Source organism: Phycodurus eques, chromosome 3, assembly GCF_024500275.1.
Source record: "Phycodurus eques isolate BA_2022a chromosome 3, UOR_Pequ_1.1, whole genome shotgun sequence".
NCBI lineage: Eukaryota > Metazoa > Chordata > Actinopteri > Syngnathiformes > Syngnathidae > Phycodurus > Phycodurus eques.
Genome location: NC_084527.1, coordinates 8,662,344 through 8,680,128, shown reverse-complemented (window position 1 = coordinate 8,680,128; position 17,785 = coordinate 8,662,344). Strand labels below are relative to the sequence as shown.

At 42.4% G+C, this 17,785-nt stretch overlaps 1 protein-coding gene across 5 annotated transcripts in view; it reads left to right on the top strand.

Moving 5' to 3' along the window:
- Positions 1 to 5,181: 5,181 nt before the first annotated feature.
- Positions 5,182 to 17,785, top strand: part of ptch1 (patched 1) — a 71,142-nt gene continuing 58,538 nt past the window's right edge. For 4 of the 5 annotated variants that reach the window (XM_061671909.1, XM_061671911.1, XM_061671912.1 and 1 more), the window contains exons 1-2: positions 5,182 to 5,726; positions 7,246 to 7,438. In XM_061671909.1, the coding sequence (XP_061527893.1) occupies positions 5,526 to 5,726; positions 7,246 to 7,438 (394 nt within the window). In that variant the 5' untranslated portion in view covers positions 5,182 to 5,525. The remainder of the gene's footprint in view (positions 5,727 to 7,245; positions 7,439 to 17,785) is intronic. The other variant, XM_061671910.1, reaches the window with a different exon arrangement.

Sequence of the window (17,785 nt, the reverse complement as noted above, 5' to 3'; positions counted from 1 at the left end):
TCAGAATTTGACACAGTTGACCAAAAATACATAGAGAAAACAGTTCAGCAGCTGAAACCATCAATGAGCTGTCTTGACTCAATACCATCTGACTTTTTCAAAGCTATTGCGAACTCTGTTCTTGCTGATTTGCAGCAAATAATCAATTGCTCACTTCAGTCAGGCGAGTTTCCTAAAGCTCTTAAAGTAGCTGCCATTAAACCTCTTCTAAAAAATAGAACACTGGACGCTTCCATGTTAGCAAGCTATAGACCCATCTCAAATCTCTTTCATAGCCAAGATTATTGAGAAAGTTATTTTTAAATCAACTCAGCAATTTATTGAATTTAAATGTACTTTTTGACAAATTTCAATCAGGTTTCCGAACTCATGACCGTGCCGAATCTGTTCTTATCAAAGTGCTAAATGATATAAGGTTGAATACTGACTCGGGAAAGGTGTCGATTCTGGTCTTGTTGGACGTCAGTGCACCTTTTGATGCGGTAGATCATAATATACTACTGAACAGGTTGGAAACGTGAGTAGGACTAAATGGAACAGGCCTTAAATGGTTCAGGTCCTACCTGGCGGAAAGGAGTTATTTTGTAACCATTGGAAGTTGACACAAATAGAGAGTTGCTGGATTCAAGAGCAGTCGGAGGCAGATGTGAAAGGATTAATTTATTGATGAAAGGTAATAGCGGTGGTCCTTGGTGGGTTGGCAGACGGCGGTGTGGACAGGTGGCAGGCAGTGGTGAGGACAGGCGGCTGGCTTGGCGGCAGGAATTATGTGGATCAGGAACACGGGGGGAAAACACACTGGAACAAGGAGACACAGGAGTCAAAAAGGGAACGAGGAATAGGGTGACTTACGGGAGGTAAATGGGCCGTGGTACCACTGAAAGTATCTGCAATACTTCGGCGAGGAGTTCCTGGAACAGGCAGGTTTATATACTGGTGGTGATAAGTCTGATTGGAGACAGGTGCTGAAAACAGAGAAGGGAGGCGAGAGAGAGAGAAAACGCAAACCGCCCTCCCGGCTAGAATGATGGAACTGCAGGCAGTATATGACAGAAGTGTTCAATCTCATCGAATGGCAATGACATATGGGGTCCCTCAAGGGTCAGTTCTTGGGCCCCTCCTGTTCAGCCTGTATATGCTACCCTTGGGCCAAATTATTCAGAACTTTAATTTTGACCATCATAGCTATGCAGCTGTCTAAAACAGTTAACTAACTGGATGAGTCAAAATTTTCTTCAAGTAAACCACAACAAAACTGAGATAATTGTTTTTGGCAATAAAGAAAAGAGGATTGCTGTTAGTAAATACCGGGAGTCACTCTCTTTAAAAACCAAAGACCAAGTCCGAAACCTGGGTGTTCTGATAGATTCCGACCTGACTTTCAACAGTCATATCAAATCAATTACTAAAACTCCCTTCTACCATCTGACGAACATATCCAGAGTGATGGCTTGCATGTGTCAAGCAGACCAGGAAAAACTCATCCATGCTTTTATCTCAAGTAGACTTGACTATTGTAATGGTCTTCTGACTGGACTCCGCAAAAAGAGCATTAAACAGCTGCAGCTGATTCCGAATGCTGCAGCTCGGGTTCTGACCAGAACAAAGAAGTCAGAGCATATTACTCCAAATCTAAAGTCTTTACACTGGCTTCCAGTCAGCTTTAGAATAGATTTTAAAGTTCTGCTACTGGTCTATAAATCACTAAACGGTTTAGGTCATGAATACATGAAAGAAATGGTAATGGGGTATAAACCCAGTAGGGCTCTGAGATCGACAGACTCAGGTCAAATAGTGGAGCACAGAGTCCAAAGCAAATATGGTGAAGCAGCATTTAGCTATTATGCTGCACACAAATGGAATAAGTTGCCAACAGAAGTGACGTCAGCCGCAAGTGTGCATGTTTATAAGTCTAGGTTAAAAACTCTTCTTTTCCCCCATGCTTTTTAGAGAATTTCCCCTTTTAAATGATATTTCTTGCACTGTACGCTGTTTTCATTGTATTTTTATTTTTTCTCTCTTTGTTTAAAATGTTTATAAGCTGTTTTTTTCTTTGTTTTAAAATGTTTTTAATCATGTAAAGCACATTGTGTTACCTTGTGTATGAAATGCGCTATATAAACAAACACACTTTGCTTTGCTTTTTGAAATGAAAATATTAAACACAAAATTTTAAATTACATATTTTTCCCAGTAAAAATCTATCTTAAATGTTTCGACATCTAATAAACTTATGACATTGTCTGATTCTTCAGTAGATTTTGGAATCACAATGTATTATTCCTCACCGACACATTTTCAGAAATAGAAAGATAAAAGATTTACTTGCTTGGTAAATTTCACACTTGGTTGGTGGGCTGGATCCCCAGAGCCCCAAATTAAATGTTTGTTTTTTTCTATACTATCCATTGAAAAGCCAATTTTCCATATTATGTCCCTGTTTACAAAGGATGATAAATACCTGGCTACGCTGTTGTGAAATACCAACAGCATACCATTATTATATGGTCTATATACTGTAATTAGGCTACTTCGATTACCTTGGAGCAGACAAATGGATTTTTGATGGACTATGAGGATGACCACATAGCTTTACCCAGAATTTAAAAGAATTTGCAATCAGGAACTAGACTTGTTTGCTTAGCTAGCTAAGTTTGCTTCTGCCATGGACAGTAACTATGCCTCATATTAGTGGCATAGCATTAGCATTTCGATTAACAACGGCATAGCATGATTTTATGGATAATACAAGTACATTCATTGTTGATCTTGAGGAATTCAACTGAATTGGGTTAATATAATACTGTTCATGCAAAACACAAATATAATACTGAACGACAACAATTTAGAGGGGTTGGAAATCTTTTTAGTGTACACTTTACATTAAAGCCCTGCCCATTAGTTATTTTTAAGCTCTGTTTTTTCCCTGTGGAACCTATCCTCAGCTATTTGCTGAAAAACTCAAATATTCCTGGTTTTTTGTACACTTTTTTGAAACACCTTAAGGTGCCACAAGATGGAACCAAACCTAAGCCTAAATATGAAAGTAGTAATTTGTTTGAAGTAAGTATGTTGAAGTGGTGAATCCCGACTATGAGCCAATTTTTTTGTATGTCAGGGAGATATTAAGTTTAGCCTGGGTTGTTAAGGAGAGTCTTTGCCTCATGTATAAGTGCACTTTTAGTGAATTTTTTATTTTTGTAGGTTAATGTAAGGGGAGTTGGAAATTAGTGTTTTGGGACCATAGTTTGTGGGATATTTATGGTCAAAATTATTAATATTGGCATTTATGAACATTTTGGGTGTAAATTACTCACAGATTTTCGCTTGGGTTACTGTCCCCTGTGAATAGCAGGGGTGTATTGTAATCATGTGTCTTCTATTAGTTCACACAGATGCTCGCAATATAATCTCCCAGCACATTTTTATAGGCATATCTTTACAACCGCCACACAAAGCTTTTTTTTTTTTTTTTTTTTTTCTTAATGTGGACGGCCTTTTCCCACATTTGCCCGAAGCGCAACCTGATGGTCTCCCGCTGCGTTACCGTGACAATAACAGCATGTATCGCACAGATATCCTGCGAAGCGGATGTAACTCCTGAGAGTGTTACGTCCCACTGAGATGGGTCTGATTTGGGGGAAGCATTAGAGGACATGCAGACAAACTTTTTAACACCAATTTTCCACTGGCTAAATTAATGTATTATATTAAAAAGTTCACAGTAAAATACGATTTTAAAAACTACCTTTGAATCTAATCCTATCCAAGCTCAATGACGACCCTAGTGACCATAAGTGGAATTGGAAAAGGATGGATGGATGGATGGCTGTATGACTTTTTCAATCGATGTATCACATTGATCAATTACTTTATTGTCCTGCTCATTCATTTTAAAATGTGATCATTTATGTGGTCATGCATGTCATCATCTAAGGCCTCCAAATTGACTAGTAGGTACTGTAACTATTGACATTTAACTATTGACAAATATTGATTGCTATTAATATGATTATCTAGACCAGGGATTCTCTTTTATTAAAAATAATGAATGAATGAATGAATAAATACTGAATTGGTTGCCTTTCAATCGCAGGGCACATATACACACACAACCAACCGGACTCACATTCACACCTACAGGCAATTTAGAGTCTTCAATTAACCTACCATGCATGTTTTTGGGATGTGGGAGGAAACCGGAGTACCTGGAGAAAACCCACGCAGGGAAGGGGAGAACAGGCAAACTACACACAGGCAGGGCCAGGATTTGAACCCGGGTCCTCAGCACTGTCAGGCGGATGTGCTAACCAGTCGTTCACCCTGTCGCCTTAACTTTATACAGTGGGAGGAAAAATTATTATTATTAAAAATGTATGTTTTATTACTGCGGTGCTGTTCCACGTAGATCCTGCAAATGGCGCTAGTGTAAATTACAAGGCAACTAGGTGCCACCTCTCAAACAAACAAAGAAGAAAATCTTTAACCGTGTGTTGCTAAAACTACCAAATGCTATCCAAACTGTTAAACTATGTGTAAAAGTACAGAAAATATTTCCCAGATGACACATTTTTTTTGGGTTCTTATTCAGCTTTTTAATATTTTCTGTCTGTTGTGTTACGATATGTGTGTGTTCTACATGCTATTTGTTAATAGGGGCAATATAGTGAATTTAGCCACAGTGCTAATTAATGTGAAACAGTAGGACTCACCTTTGACAGAGGTGAAAATTAAACGTTTCCATTTCTAACGTTTGTACGGCTGTCGTCTTCTCTCTGGGTGGGTTAGGCGTGTTTAATGTAAACGTTAGCCCCCTTCCTATACCATAGCTTACATGCAACAAGCGTTTTTACCGCTGGGTGAGCATCGCCATGTCCCCCACCCCCCTCCCAGCTTGGGTGGTCCCCCTCCCCACCGTCCCCTCCTTTACTTAAGCGAGCTGTTGCTAAGCAGCTAATAATAGTCATGTTTGCTGAGTAATTTTTGCCCTTCTGGAACCAATCAGAAGCGAGCAAACCGTGCGGTGTGACAGCGGCGAGAGAGGCGGGATCTCGTGTGTGTGTGTGAGTGTTTTTTTTTTTTCGGGCCCCCTCACCCTCCTCCGTCTCCCTCCCTTTCTACCCCTCCTCCTCGGCCTCATCGAGCTCTTTTTCTGCTCTTCTATTCAAAGTCAGAGTTGGCCGTGACGCGCGGCCCTGCAGGAGAAGAAGAGCAGCAGCAGCAGCAGCAGCAACAGCACACATCTCCGCACAATGCAGCCAGGAGCGTCCAGCGATCTGGCGTGCGGCTCGTTCTGAGAGACGTGTATATATATTTATGTTTGTTGTTGTCGTTGTGCTTAACGGGCTCGGGAACCCCGGTGCAAAAGGCGGCGGAGACCCTACCGGATCACGCGATGTGTGGATGGACGGCGCGCACTACTTTGACTCTTCGCCCTCTCCAAGCGGACTATGAGGTCCCCCCTCCGAGTGAAACTTTGTCGGATCGCGAGTGGGAATCGGTAAGCAGCGCGCAGACCCCGCAACATGGCCTCGGCTGCTAGTGCGCCCCCCGAGCCTGGGACAGGAGAGCCCGACCGGCCGAGGCTAACGCGGAGGACCCGGAGGGACTCGAGCCGCGAGCCTCCGCAGCCGCCGCCGCCGCCGCCGCCTCCACCGCCGGATTTGGACTACCTGCAGCGGCCGAGCTATTGCGACGCGGGCTTCGCTTTGGAGCAGATCTCCCAGGTACTTCTACACGTTTAAATAGACAAAACACCCAGGTCCACCGGCTTGTTGCGTACAGCCACGAGTTTGCTTGTACTCCTTCCCCTTGTTTTCCAAACACACAACGGTCTGTCGTCATATCACGAGCCTGCGTGTTGTGCACCAGCGTGGAAGTCCATGTGGCTTTCTCCCGCAGCACTATTTGGACCACATGCAAAGCAAGGCGATGAACCCTTTTCTGCACTGAACCCACTTTTACTGCACAATGCCGATGACGGGTCCGGTGCAAGCTTTTTCTCCAAATAGGATGTTATTTGTTGATGTTATCTTAAAACGCATCCTCCATTTGCATCATGTAGACCTTGACAGCTTTTATTTGCGCACCCCCACCAACCCAACCCCATCCAAGCCGGAGGTCCAGCTGCAAGCGTTCTTTTGGACTCCTACTTACTGTCACTCGTCGTTTTTGTTACTCTTTGGAATTGTGCCTGCGGTCTGTGCCAGCATGTGTGTGTTACCTGCTGCTTTAAAGCTCATATAGGACAGAAATTGCGATTTACTCTGTTTGAATTTGCTGTCAAAGGCTAAAATACAGTGGAACCCCCAAAGCTGAACTCCCCAAAAATTTTAACCAGAATTTATGCCGCAAAAGTCAAACAGTAAAGTGTCGACTTCAGCTTAATGAGCATCTAAGGATTAACCGCACACTTGTGTTGAGCTTTTTAGTTGTGTATCGTGTTGTTGTTTTGCCTGTTTCGTGATGCCACCAAGGAAGGGTACCAGTGATGATAACCACAGAGCAGGAAATTGAATTTATACTGACAGGGAAGCATCTGACTGCTCATTTTGAGCAATACAATCAAATATCAGTTATTTATACAAAGTACCTTTACCAAGCAGATGCTAAATAAACTCATTATACACTATGCAACTTTTATTAAGCAATATCTTTCAACGTGCACTAAGATGATTGTGTCACTCTGCAAACACCAGGCCTTAACTCTCCAGTTCAGTCTTCAAAGAGCGAGTAGTTTTATTTTGCTTTAGCTTTATTTGTACTGTCGTTGACTTCTGTTTACACTTGTATGACAGTTAAGAAAGGTTTTGACATTACTTAAAACAGTGCCCGGCAAAGTTTATAAAGGTTTTATGATGAAGACAATTGTATTCCCTTTAGACAATTGGAAATTTGAACAACTTGGAAGTCAACCAGTGTCACAGAACAGTTTTTGTTCCCTTTTGGGGTTCACCTGTATAGGGGGTCCTTAACTCGAGACTTGGCAGTCGAAGTATTTTGAAACCGACCTAAAATTCCACGGAAAATAGGGCCCAAAAGTGGAACAAGAGTCCTGAACCAGCTTGAGCCCCTCGAGATGGATAGTATTAATCCTAAGGGATTCTCTCAACTCATAGAACACAATCAACGGCAAAGGCAGTCAAACTTGTGCATGACTTACCTGTGCAGGTAATTGCATTGTTTCCATGTTGAATTGGACCATAATGTTTGTTCTTTGGTGCCCTTCTTTTTTTTTTTCTTTAGGGCAAGGCAACCGGGAGAAAAGCGCCGCTATGGCTGAGAGCAAAGTTCCAGAGACTTTTATTCAGGCTGGGCTGCTACATACAAAAGAACTGTGGAAAGTTTTTGGTGGTGGGCCTCATGATTTTTGGAGCGTTCGCGGTGGGCTTACGGGCAGCTAATTTGGAGACGGATGTGGAGAAGCTTTGGGTAGAAGGTAAGGCGCTCTTGGTTTTGTCTTTTTGAGGGATATGGCGGATCGTACCAAATAAAACCATACTGGGGAGGGGGGGAGGGGGGGGGGGTTATTGTTGTTGAGTCCAACGTTTGGAATAAATGCAATCATCAGAACGTCCTCCCTGCTTCTGCAAAGACACCAAAGTTGTAATTAAGTTCATCAGCAGCTTTTGGGGTAGAGGATTTTTTTTTTGTCTCCGTTTTTACCAAAGCCGCCATTTTGTGTGAGAGTGTGTGTGTCTCTGAGTGTGTGTGCCTGCCCCCAGCAGTTGAATGCTCACAGACTGTGTGTGTGGTCCCGTTTTGGACAGCTCTCAACTTTCCAAAAAGATTTGCCTCCGGCTTCAAGGGGAGGGGAGGGGGCAAATAAGAGCGAGAGGGAGACGCTGCATGAGTGAGGACAGGAACTCCTGTTTGTGAGGCGGATCATAAAGCTCTTGCTTGTTGTTACCCGAAGAGAAAATATACACAATGAAAGATTTAGTGGGGGGGGGGGGGGGGGGTTGTGCATGGGTGGTGTTTGTTGGAGAGGAGGTGGAGGGGAGTGGGGGGGTGGGTCAGCGGCTGTGCCTTTTTTTCTTTCTTTCTCTTTCCTTTGATCCACATTCCAGCACAGTCGTCTGACCCATTCATGAATGGTAGCGTACATTTTTTCTACCCCATATACATTAAACAACAAGGGTTTTGAAATGATGATGACAAAAACATTGGAGCTTTGGACTTGCAGTTGGCGATTCTGCAGCATTGGTTGCGTTACTTTAAAGGTCCTAGAAACTATAGTGCAGTCAAGTTTGTGACTCGTAGTGTTTCTCTAACTTTTTAGGAAGACCACAAAAAACCTGCTGACTGCCTTTAAATATCCCAAAACAATAGGCCTGCCTACCACTACTAACAGTGTACAGGATGGTATCAAATCTTCACAGGTTGGCAGTCAAACAATTCAGAAATCGACCTTAATGCCAAGGAAAATTAGGTCCAAAAGTAGACCAAGTGTCCTTTCTCAGATCAAAAAGGGAAAAAAGGGATATGGTTATAGGGGCTCCTCGAGACGATCTAGACTGATAGAAAGGGTGCGCAATTAACTATTTTGCGCAGACAAGAAGGTACGCTCACCTCTGTACTTAATGTTTTTCATTTTTATTGTTTATATTTGGGGTCTCAAGGTGTTTTTAGTACAAATACTGACTGTAATTGTGACTTCACTACTGCGTTAGCATAGGTTAGTGATAGACTATGGCCTATGGCGTGTTCCAACTTCCTGTATGTACAAAGGCGGGTGATGGAACTCCATCGAAAACCGAGGACCCCGTGCATAGCGATGACCATTTAACTTCATTTCCTTGATCCACTGTTGAGAATTAACTACACCTTGCTAGCTTTGTTAGCTTTGCCGGCGAAGCTTGCTGCACCACAGACAGAAATTACAGTAGGCCTATAGCAGTTTACGTAACAAGAGCGGACCATTTCTTTAAGTATAATATGCTAGGTTAAATTTGAAATCAGCGTGTCTCTTGTGCTGGTGTCCCAAGTACATTGTTTAACCATAATTAAGCCTTGTGAACAGCAAACATACATCCAAAATATTATAAAATCATAAAATGTATGATTGAAGTCAACATAGTGTTGCCAGGAAAGTGGTGGAATTTTGTGTCCTGCAAAGTGGTTTGTCAGTCTGCGTTTTTGGGGAGGCTCCTAGTGTATTGTCAATTAAGCGTGTTGCTTTGTTGTTAGCATTGTTTTTAGCATTAGCATTCCAAGTCCACAGACGACACACACTAAAGATAGCTACAGGACTTGAAGTGGAACAGCAATGACTGCAATGTGGTGTGTACTACAGTCGTTAGCTTTGATTTAATGTAGTATGGGATCAACTCATACCAGTCTAAAGTCTTCATCTTCATTTGTTTTGTTGTGCTTGATATTTTGATCATCAGTTACATACACTAAAACTACTGCTAGATGTCTACATTATCAACATTTACTGTACACACACACACACACACACACATGCACACAAAGACCAGGACTCAGTGGTTTCCTAGGTCCTGTACGTGAGGGGTTCCAGATGTTGGTTGGGAGAGATGTGTTTGTTTAGATTAGACTACACAGCTGAGGGATAGATTAGTTCTGCCTGGACCGTGGAACGCGTGCATTGGCGCGATGGTGGTGGTGATGTGTGGGGGGGGGGTTGTCCTGGCCAAGTCGTCCGAGAGTAAAGAGAGTGGGAATGAGCGTATAAAGCGGCTGTTTATGTTTCATTTGGAGCTGCCCTCCACAGCCGACCCGTGATCGACCTCGCCTGGAAGCTGTGTGGGCCCGTGGACGTACATGCACCCGCCTCAACCTAGAGGGACTACTTTTTTATTTTTTTCCCCCTCCAAAAGCCACTGATGTCATGCAGCGTCATTGTTGCCAGAATTATTGTATATGTACTATACATTTTTCCCTCTGTACAATCAATGATTCCTACAATGTACGATTATTTGAGCCTCATGTGTCATTAGTGTAGCTTTTCTCTTGCACAGTGCGGGCTCAGATCAGCTCTACATGGCTGGGTTGAGGGCGGTCTGTTTGCCAAGTGAAAAGAAGTACAGGGGTTCCTCAAATCAGCAGTTTACTGTCCTGACTTAAGTGCTTTTAAGGTTTCGAACGGCTCACAGTGAACAAGACATGCAAACAACAACAGTACAGAATGAGGGCCTCCAGTACTTATTTATCAGCATGTGGTAATTTTATTGAAGACTAGGGCCACCGCATCCATGTGGAGACAGTGGCATACAGTATACCACTGGCATGTCCAGAGCTAAGGGATAGCAAATGCTAACACTAGCCTGTATGTTGTTTTTTATGTACTAATTCAATATACTTACCAATCACAAAATGGGAAAAAGACCTTTCAGTGTCTACTGACAATGATTCCTGAGCACAAATCTTCAGTAATACATTCTCAATGACCAAAAAAAAACAGTAATTTACAGCTAATCCAGTTCAATAAAGTATGTGTAAAATGGACTATTCAAAATCAATGTCAATCATATGCACTCATTGTACTGTAACTGTTGGGTTGGGAGGGGCTGCCTCCCTTTACTCTGTGGTCTGCCAGCTGGTCAGGCCTGCAGGAGTCTAGCCTCTTACTTCACACACTCTGCACATTTTTATTACTCACACTGTAGATATTTCGCTCACACATTGGGCACATTCACATCTCATTCAGGGTCCCCTGGGGGATTGGTATGAGCCATGAAGAGGCAAACTCCGGGCTGGGTACTGGGAATTGAGCGTGGGGGGCGGTGGTCTGGTACCCATGCCCCTCCCTTTGGGACTGGTCGGGGCGCTACGGTCTGGCTCGGGGACCGCCCTGGCTCCTGGGGAGTGGGTGCCGTGCGTCCCCCTGGTTGGGTTCCCCGCGGCTTGGGCTTGCTAGCTTGGCACTGCCTTGTGGGTGGAGGGGGCCGGTCCCACCCTTCCTCAATGTGTCATCTCAGTAACTCCGTACACCAGTTGACTAACATGCATGTGATATGGTGTTCATTCACTCATAAGTTCCATAGATACGCCAAACGCTTTAATTGCTTGTGCTGGGACCACTTATAATAACACAAGTTATATTCGGATATCAATTCATAGGTTCTTGCAGGTGTTAGATAAAAAACATCCCACCGCACCGCTCATCAGTAGCACTGCTTTGCTCATTTCCCACATCCTGTCCTGTCCTGCCCTTTCTGTCCTCTCTCATCTTGTGGTATTGGTCATTTGTTGCATGTCATCATCCATAAAATTAGCATTTCTGTATAGAAATTCTAAGAAATGAATATTTTGAAAGAATAACGAGTTTTTATACAAACAAAGTGCATAAAAGTCGACTCTGAAAGAGCTTTAACAATGACTTGTAAAGGTATCTTTTAATTATTTACAAAGTATCTGTAAGTCACAGTAATTGAACAGCTTTTTTTTTTTTTTTTTTTTTTAACTCGAGATGATCTCCTCACTCAGAGCAGTGTTTATCAGCAATCTGACACAGGAAGTTGTGTTTATTAGACAAAGCGACAGAGAGTGATGTGGATGGAGAGACGTGCTTACACAAAGAGGTGAATGTGTCAAACCTCAGAGCCAAATATATTGCAGAGGATTTTCTTTTCTTTTTTCTTCGATTCCACCCTTTCCCCCCGCCTCAACAGTGTGGATAAATGCCATGTTTATGCCAACTGTGGCACTCACAGGATGTCATTTGCTGGAACAGGAAGTTGTAGTATTGTTGTTTGCCCTCGACCTCCAGCTGACTTGGCTTTCTGCTCAAGTTGCATATGTGGATTTTCTGATTATCCACTATTAATCCACGATGTTGCAGCAGGGAGTAGGAATAAGACCCCCTCTTCTTTTTTCTTTTTTTTTTAAGAGCTCAACCCGGCTGCAAAATGGAAAACGGAGCCATCCCTCAGCATTCTGGGTCCAGGCAAACACAGGCCAAATTGTAAAGAAAATAGTGGCACCACCTGCCTCTAATTAAAACAGTATCGCATAAACATAGGCCTTCCTCTAGTATGGGCCGTCACGTGTTCGAGGACTGCCCAGGACATGGCTCGGGCTGGGCAACGTCGTTGGAGTGGGGGGTAAAGTACAGAGGGGTTACAGCGAGGAGAGAATTTGCAAATGGGCCTTTTGAAGCGAGAGCTTCCCACACAGGTTGGAGTTGAAACTGAGGGTGAACCCACATTGTGGTTAGCATGTAGCTTTAGCGTGGTCTCCAAAGATGAACTGCTAACACAATCTATTACCGGATCTCTGGTTTGTTTGGGTCTCAAAAGCATCTGAGCCAACTACGCTAACGAGGCTAGCTACGTGGTTGCAATGTTTGTATTGACCGATTGCCTTTGAATTAGATAGTAGATGGAGAGCTAACAATTGACCAACTGTACAGCAAAAAGGAACAACATTTTTGGGAATAGATGTAAAGAAAATTATTTCTAAAAAGCCAAATGACGACTTGATGGGCTGGACAAGGGCATGAGGCTTTGGATTGTATTTTTATTTCTAAGCTATAGGTATGGTGCGGGGAGGGGGGTGTAGTGTAGAGGCCAGGGGCCACAAAGGTAGACCCTTGGGATCCTGAGGTCATCTTGTAGAGGCCCCTGCTATTTAAAAGCTCACCTGATACTCACCCTGTGGCCTGGGTGCAGATTGAAGACTCACAGCAGAGGGAAGGAGGTTGGAGGACAGTATGGAAAGATTGAAGGAGAGGGTGGTGGTGGTCTTGGGGGGGGGGGGGGGGGGGGGGGTCTTGAAATGCAGTAGACATTGCAGCTGTCACCCTTCATTGTTTGTGTCCTGAATGTAAGTGTGTGTATACCAGTTGTAGAATGTGAGGTCATTTGCTGTATCATTACAGGGTGTCCTCGGTTTACTATTTTGCTGAATATGTCAACGCAAGGCACAAGAAGTCGTGCTTAGTTATTGCTGTACTGTTTTTTATTTGATTGGTATATATATATATATATATATATATATATATATATATATATAAATGGCTAAGAAGTGTTTTTCATACATTTACTATAACTTTGACTTGTGATCAGTGTGATAGACGCTTTCCGACTTGTGTACAAATTTGTCACCAACATAGGAACAGAACTTGGTCGGAAGCAAAGGCCTCCAGTATGTATTCTAGAAGACTAATGTTTGTCCTCCAGCAGAGGGCACTGAATATTAGTCTATAATATTAATAGAGCTTTATTTTGCATAAAGCATTTATTAAAAAATATTGTTAGCAGCTTCAATAAAGGATACATTATGATTGAGAAACGTTTGGCAAACACAGTACGTTTGGAGACACAAGTCCAATTATGGTCAGATTTAGCAACAATTTTCCCATAGTCAAACTGTCCACCTTGTGATGCATGGGTGGCGAGAATGGGGCTTGCTGAAAGCAATTATAGTGAATCCCCACGTATTTGTGGTTTTTCATTCACATATTCTCTGATTTTTTTGATGAGGGGTGGGGGGGACTATAGATCGCAAAGACTGTAACTTTTCTTAACATGGCATAGGTGTTAACTACAAAATGAAGTGAGGAAAGAGAAATAGAAGACTTCTACTTGAGAACATCACAAGGTATAGTATAAAACTGACAGGACAACTTTAGTAACACTTTATCACACCATCGCTTACTTCTTTTTACTCGAAATGCCGCGCCGCCTCCTTCTTCGCAGTTTGAAACGTGGCTGGCTCGACGGGAGCCAAGCTGTGCAGAGCGGGCAACGGGGCTTAAAACTCAGTAATTCACTCACAGGGTGGCCGCCTACTTTGTGGTTTTGTGACGGGAACACAGCTGACCCGGCTTGAGCAGGCGGCCAACAGCGGTCGTGCAACTCAATGCTTGCTGGACGAGGGCCACCTCTATCGCCGCCCAAGGTGTCTTTTATCAACTGTTTTGCAGAGCGTAATTTATAGTATCTCAATACGGCTGACATGGATATACCTGGTAGGTATACAGTATGTCAGGCTTGTCAAGTGGTATCGTTGTGGTACTATGCGAGCATTTATACGTGTATGAGCTCTGTACATACAGACTGACAGTATTGGCACCGATACCATCTCTTGTTTAATGCGTTAATAGTGTTTTTTTAATTATTATTATTATTTCTTTTGTCTGCATTTGAGATGCCTTATGTTTGTGCTCCTTGAATCCACCTCGTGCACCGTCAAAACTGAAAGTGAATGTATGTTTCTGCTTTTCTTCCAATGCATCTACTAATGATAGTATCTACTTTTCTGTTACAATTTGTCTCTATTCCCTAACATTTAATATTGTGTGTAAATTAGGGGTGCAACGATTTGTTTTAGCAATTATTAGAATAATATTATGATTCGTGGTTCCCAATTTGATTCAAGGACGATATTGATTCATTTAGAACGATACGATTCAATGCCTTGAAATCGATTCATTTACATTTTATCCAAAAATTCAAACACTGTGTAATTAATACTGTATACTGGACAGTGCAGGGGAACTTTCCTGTTGTTTCTTGTAAGGGAATCAGATAAAATTAATCATGTATATTCAGAGCTGCCAAATATTACGGAATGTCTGTATTTTGTTACAAAAATCACTGAATGTTGACTCGTGACAGCTTTAACACTGATTGTTCTGGATATTGGGGGAAAAAAATCCAGCATCTGACAATACCGGCGTGTCTACATTGAACAGCTGCTTGGTGCACACAATTTTATTATGCTGCCCGGCTGCCAAACCACAGGGGCAAAAGTTCTGTTTGCGTCCGGTGTCAATGCATTGAAAGTCACTGATCATCATCCATGGTTGCGAATAAGCTACACTGCTTACCATTCTTCTTACAAAAGTGTCACGAAGAGAGCACGAGGGGTGAATAGGCGAAGACGACGTCAACGCCATGCTAATTGCTAAGCTATTGTTACAAGCAGTCGAAAAACATCGAAATAAATGATTTGGTGAAACAATACACTTGTGAAATAGGTCTGGCTGGAACAGGGTTTTCGCGGAGAGTACCCAGCTTTTAAGACCAAAATAACAGGGCAATAAATACGTTCTTATATAAGTATAAAATAATACACATCCACACAAGACGCCGTGTCTGAACTGGAAATTAATTAGTACGTCACTGCACTGTCACTTCAGAATGTGGGCAGGTTAAAAGTATTATTATCCATCCATCCATTTTCTGAGCCGCTTCTCCTCACTAGGGTCGCGGGCATGCTGGAGCCTATCCCAGCTGTCATCGGGCAGGAGGCGGGGTACACCCTGAACTGTTTGCCAGCCAATCGCAGGGCACATACAAACAAACAACCATTCGCACTCACAGTCATGCCTACGGGCAATTTAGAGTCTCCAATTAATGCATGTTTTTGGGATGTGGGAGGAAACCGGAGTGCCCGGAGAAAACCCACGCAGGCACGGGGAGAACATGCAAACTCCACACAGGCGGGGCCGGGGATTGAACCCAGGTCCTCAGAACTGTGAAGCTGACGCTCTAACCAGTCATCCACCGTGCCGCAGTATTATTATTATTAATAAATATTTGTAATATAAGATAAGATAACCTATATTAGTCCCACAAATGGGAAATTTGCATTCTTTAAGCATCAATTGTGGATATAGTAAATATAAATATGAAATATAAATAGCATGCAAGAGAAGACGCACGTGTACAAGAAGAACAAGAAGAAGAAATGTAATTACAAGTACATTGCACAAAATAGAAATACATACATCCATACATGAACTATCCAATTAAGTCTGTTATTTGTTTGTTTGTAAAATAGAGTGCTGAGGTTCAATTTTGACGTTTGAGATCTGATTAATCAGCTTTAATAGACTTTATATTTAAACACTTATATAACACAGTTGCCCTTCATTGGTTGCCGTCACAAACAAAAGAAACAAAAAACAGTCAAAAAGCAAAAGAAAAACACACTTGGGCATTTAATTCTTTAGATGCTCACTGAGCTGAAGTCTTAGAAGTATGCCAGCAGTTCAACCCTGTGGAATTTTATACGAATTTGTGTGGTTTTCCTGATTTTTGTGGTCTAATCCAAAGTTATATGGGTTTGAATATGAAGAGAACACTATACTCTCAATATGGACCCTACAGGTCCATTTTCTATTACAGTAAAATTTGGTAGGACAACAGGTCTTTTCCTGGCTTTTATATTTTGCATCTGTTTTGCATTGATTGTGATTGAGAGCTGACTTGACAGAGTTAGTGCTCATTTTGCTGTTGTGCTTGTAAGCTCAGTGGGGGGCCAGGGGGTTGTGTGCTCAGAAGACGTCCTTTCTTGAGGATGAGGAGAGGGAGATTGTAGCGTACACTTATGGATGATCCTGCTTTTTATGCACATGGGAGCACACACACACAGTCACATAAGCAGAGTTGGAATTTTGGTCTACTCGGACAAGGCTTACTATGCTATTTTCTCCTCTATTCATCTTTTTTTTCCCCTCCTCTCCACGCTCCGTCTCCAACCGCTCTCATTCGGCAGCAATTCAAACATGGCCACACATCCCTTGCTTGCGCTATTTTTGCAGATGACATCAAGCTTTCTCTTATTGATTGTTGCGTCTTAACGGGTGGGGGTCAATTCATGCAAATTACTTTCTTTGCCACCCAAACACAGACAAAGGTCGTGTTGACCAGAAAGTGGATTAAAGCTTCATAGAAAGGAATAACATTCCAGCGTTGTTGTGTTAAACTTTATGAGTTGATGAAAAATACAGACTAGCTGGTGAGGGATTTAGTGTGGGGAAACACTGAGCCTGTGGTGCACTTTCTTTTTCAAACTACCTCACCCTATTTTGAAAGCAGCTTTGTGTACATTACCCATAAAAAGCTACAGTAGAACCTCCAGTTTAATACCGCCCATTCCTGGTTGACTTCCAAGTTTTTCTCATTACAAAGCAAATGAAATAATGTATAGTGAGTTCATTTGTTGCCATCCTACAACCTATTAAGCCTGTAGCCAGTGTTTTAATTAACATTTTCATGATACATGTCAGGGTGGCACTGTGGACGACTGGTTAGCACATCTGCCTCACAGTTCTGAGGATCGGGTTTCAAATCCGACCTCACCTGTGTGGAGTTTGCATGTTCTCCCCCGTGCCTGCGTGGGTTTTCTCCGGGTAGTGCGTTTTCCTCCCACATTCCAAAAACATGCATGGTCGGTTAATTGAAGATTCTAAATTGCCCGTAGGTGTGAATGTGAGTGCGAATGGTTGTTTCTTTATATGTGCCGTGCGATTGGCTAGCGACCAGTTCAGGCTGTACCCCGTCTCTCACCCAGAGTCAGCTGAGATAGGCTCCAGGACGCCTGCGACCCCAGTGAGGATAAGCGGTAACGGATGGCTAATATCTGTCATGCAGGCGTAAAAATATGTTAACCACTGTATAATAAAATTTAAATAAAATACAACTACTCACCCAGGAAGTTTAAGCATAATAAGCGCAATTATGTTTGCATCTTCTTGGTTAAATTACTTTGTATGTAATCATAACCATAGTGCTATTATTGTTCCTAGCAGCCAGACACTTTCCTATGTCACATTAAGTTCGACTTTATGGTAATCTACAATTAATTTCAAGTGACTTTACTCTTTTCCTTTTTTTTTTCTTTCTTTTTTAAAATCATAACTGGCTCTCTTCGGTGTTGACATTGCAAAAATCCTTTTGACATTAATGACTTTCATGCAGTTATTAAGAGAAGTTATCAATGCAAATTTCCAACTTGCCTTCCCTGGTACCCTTCTGTGACTGGCATCACGAAAAAAGCTAAAGAAAAAGCTCACTTAGCTGAAGTCTCA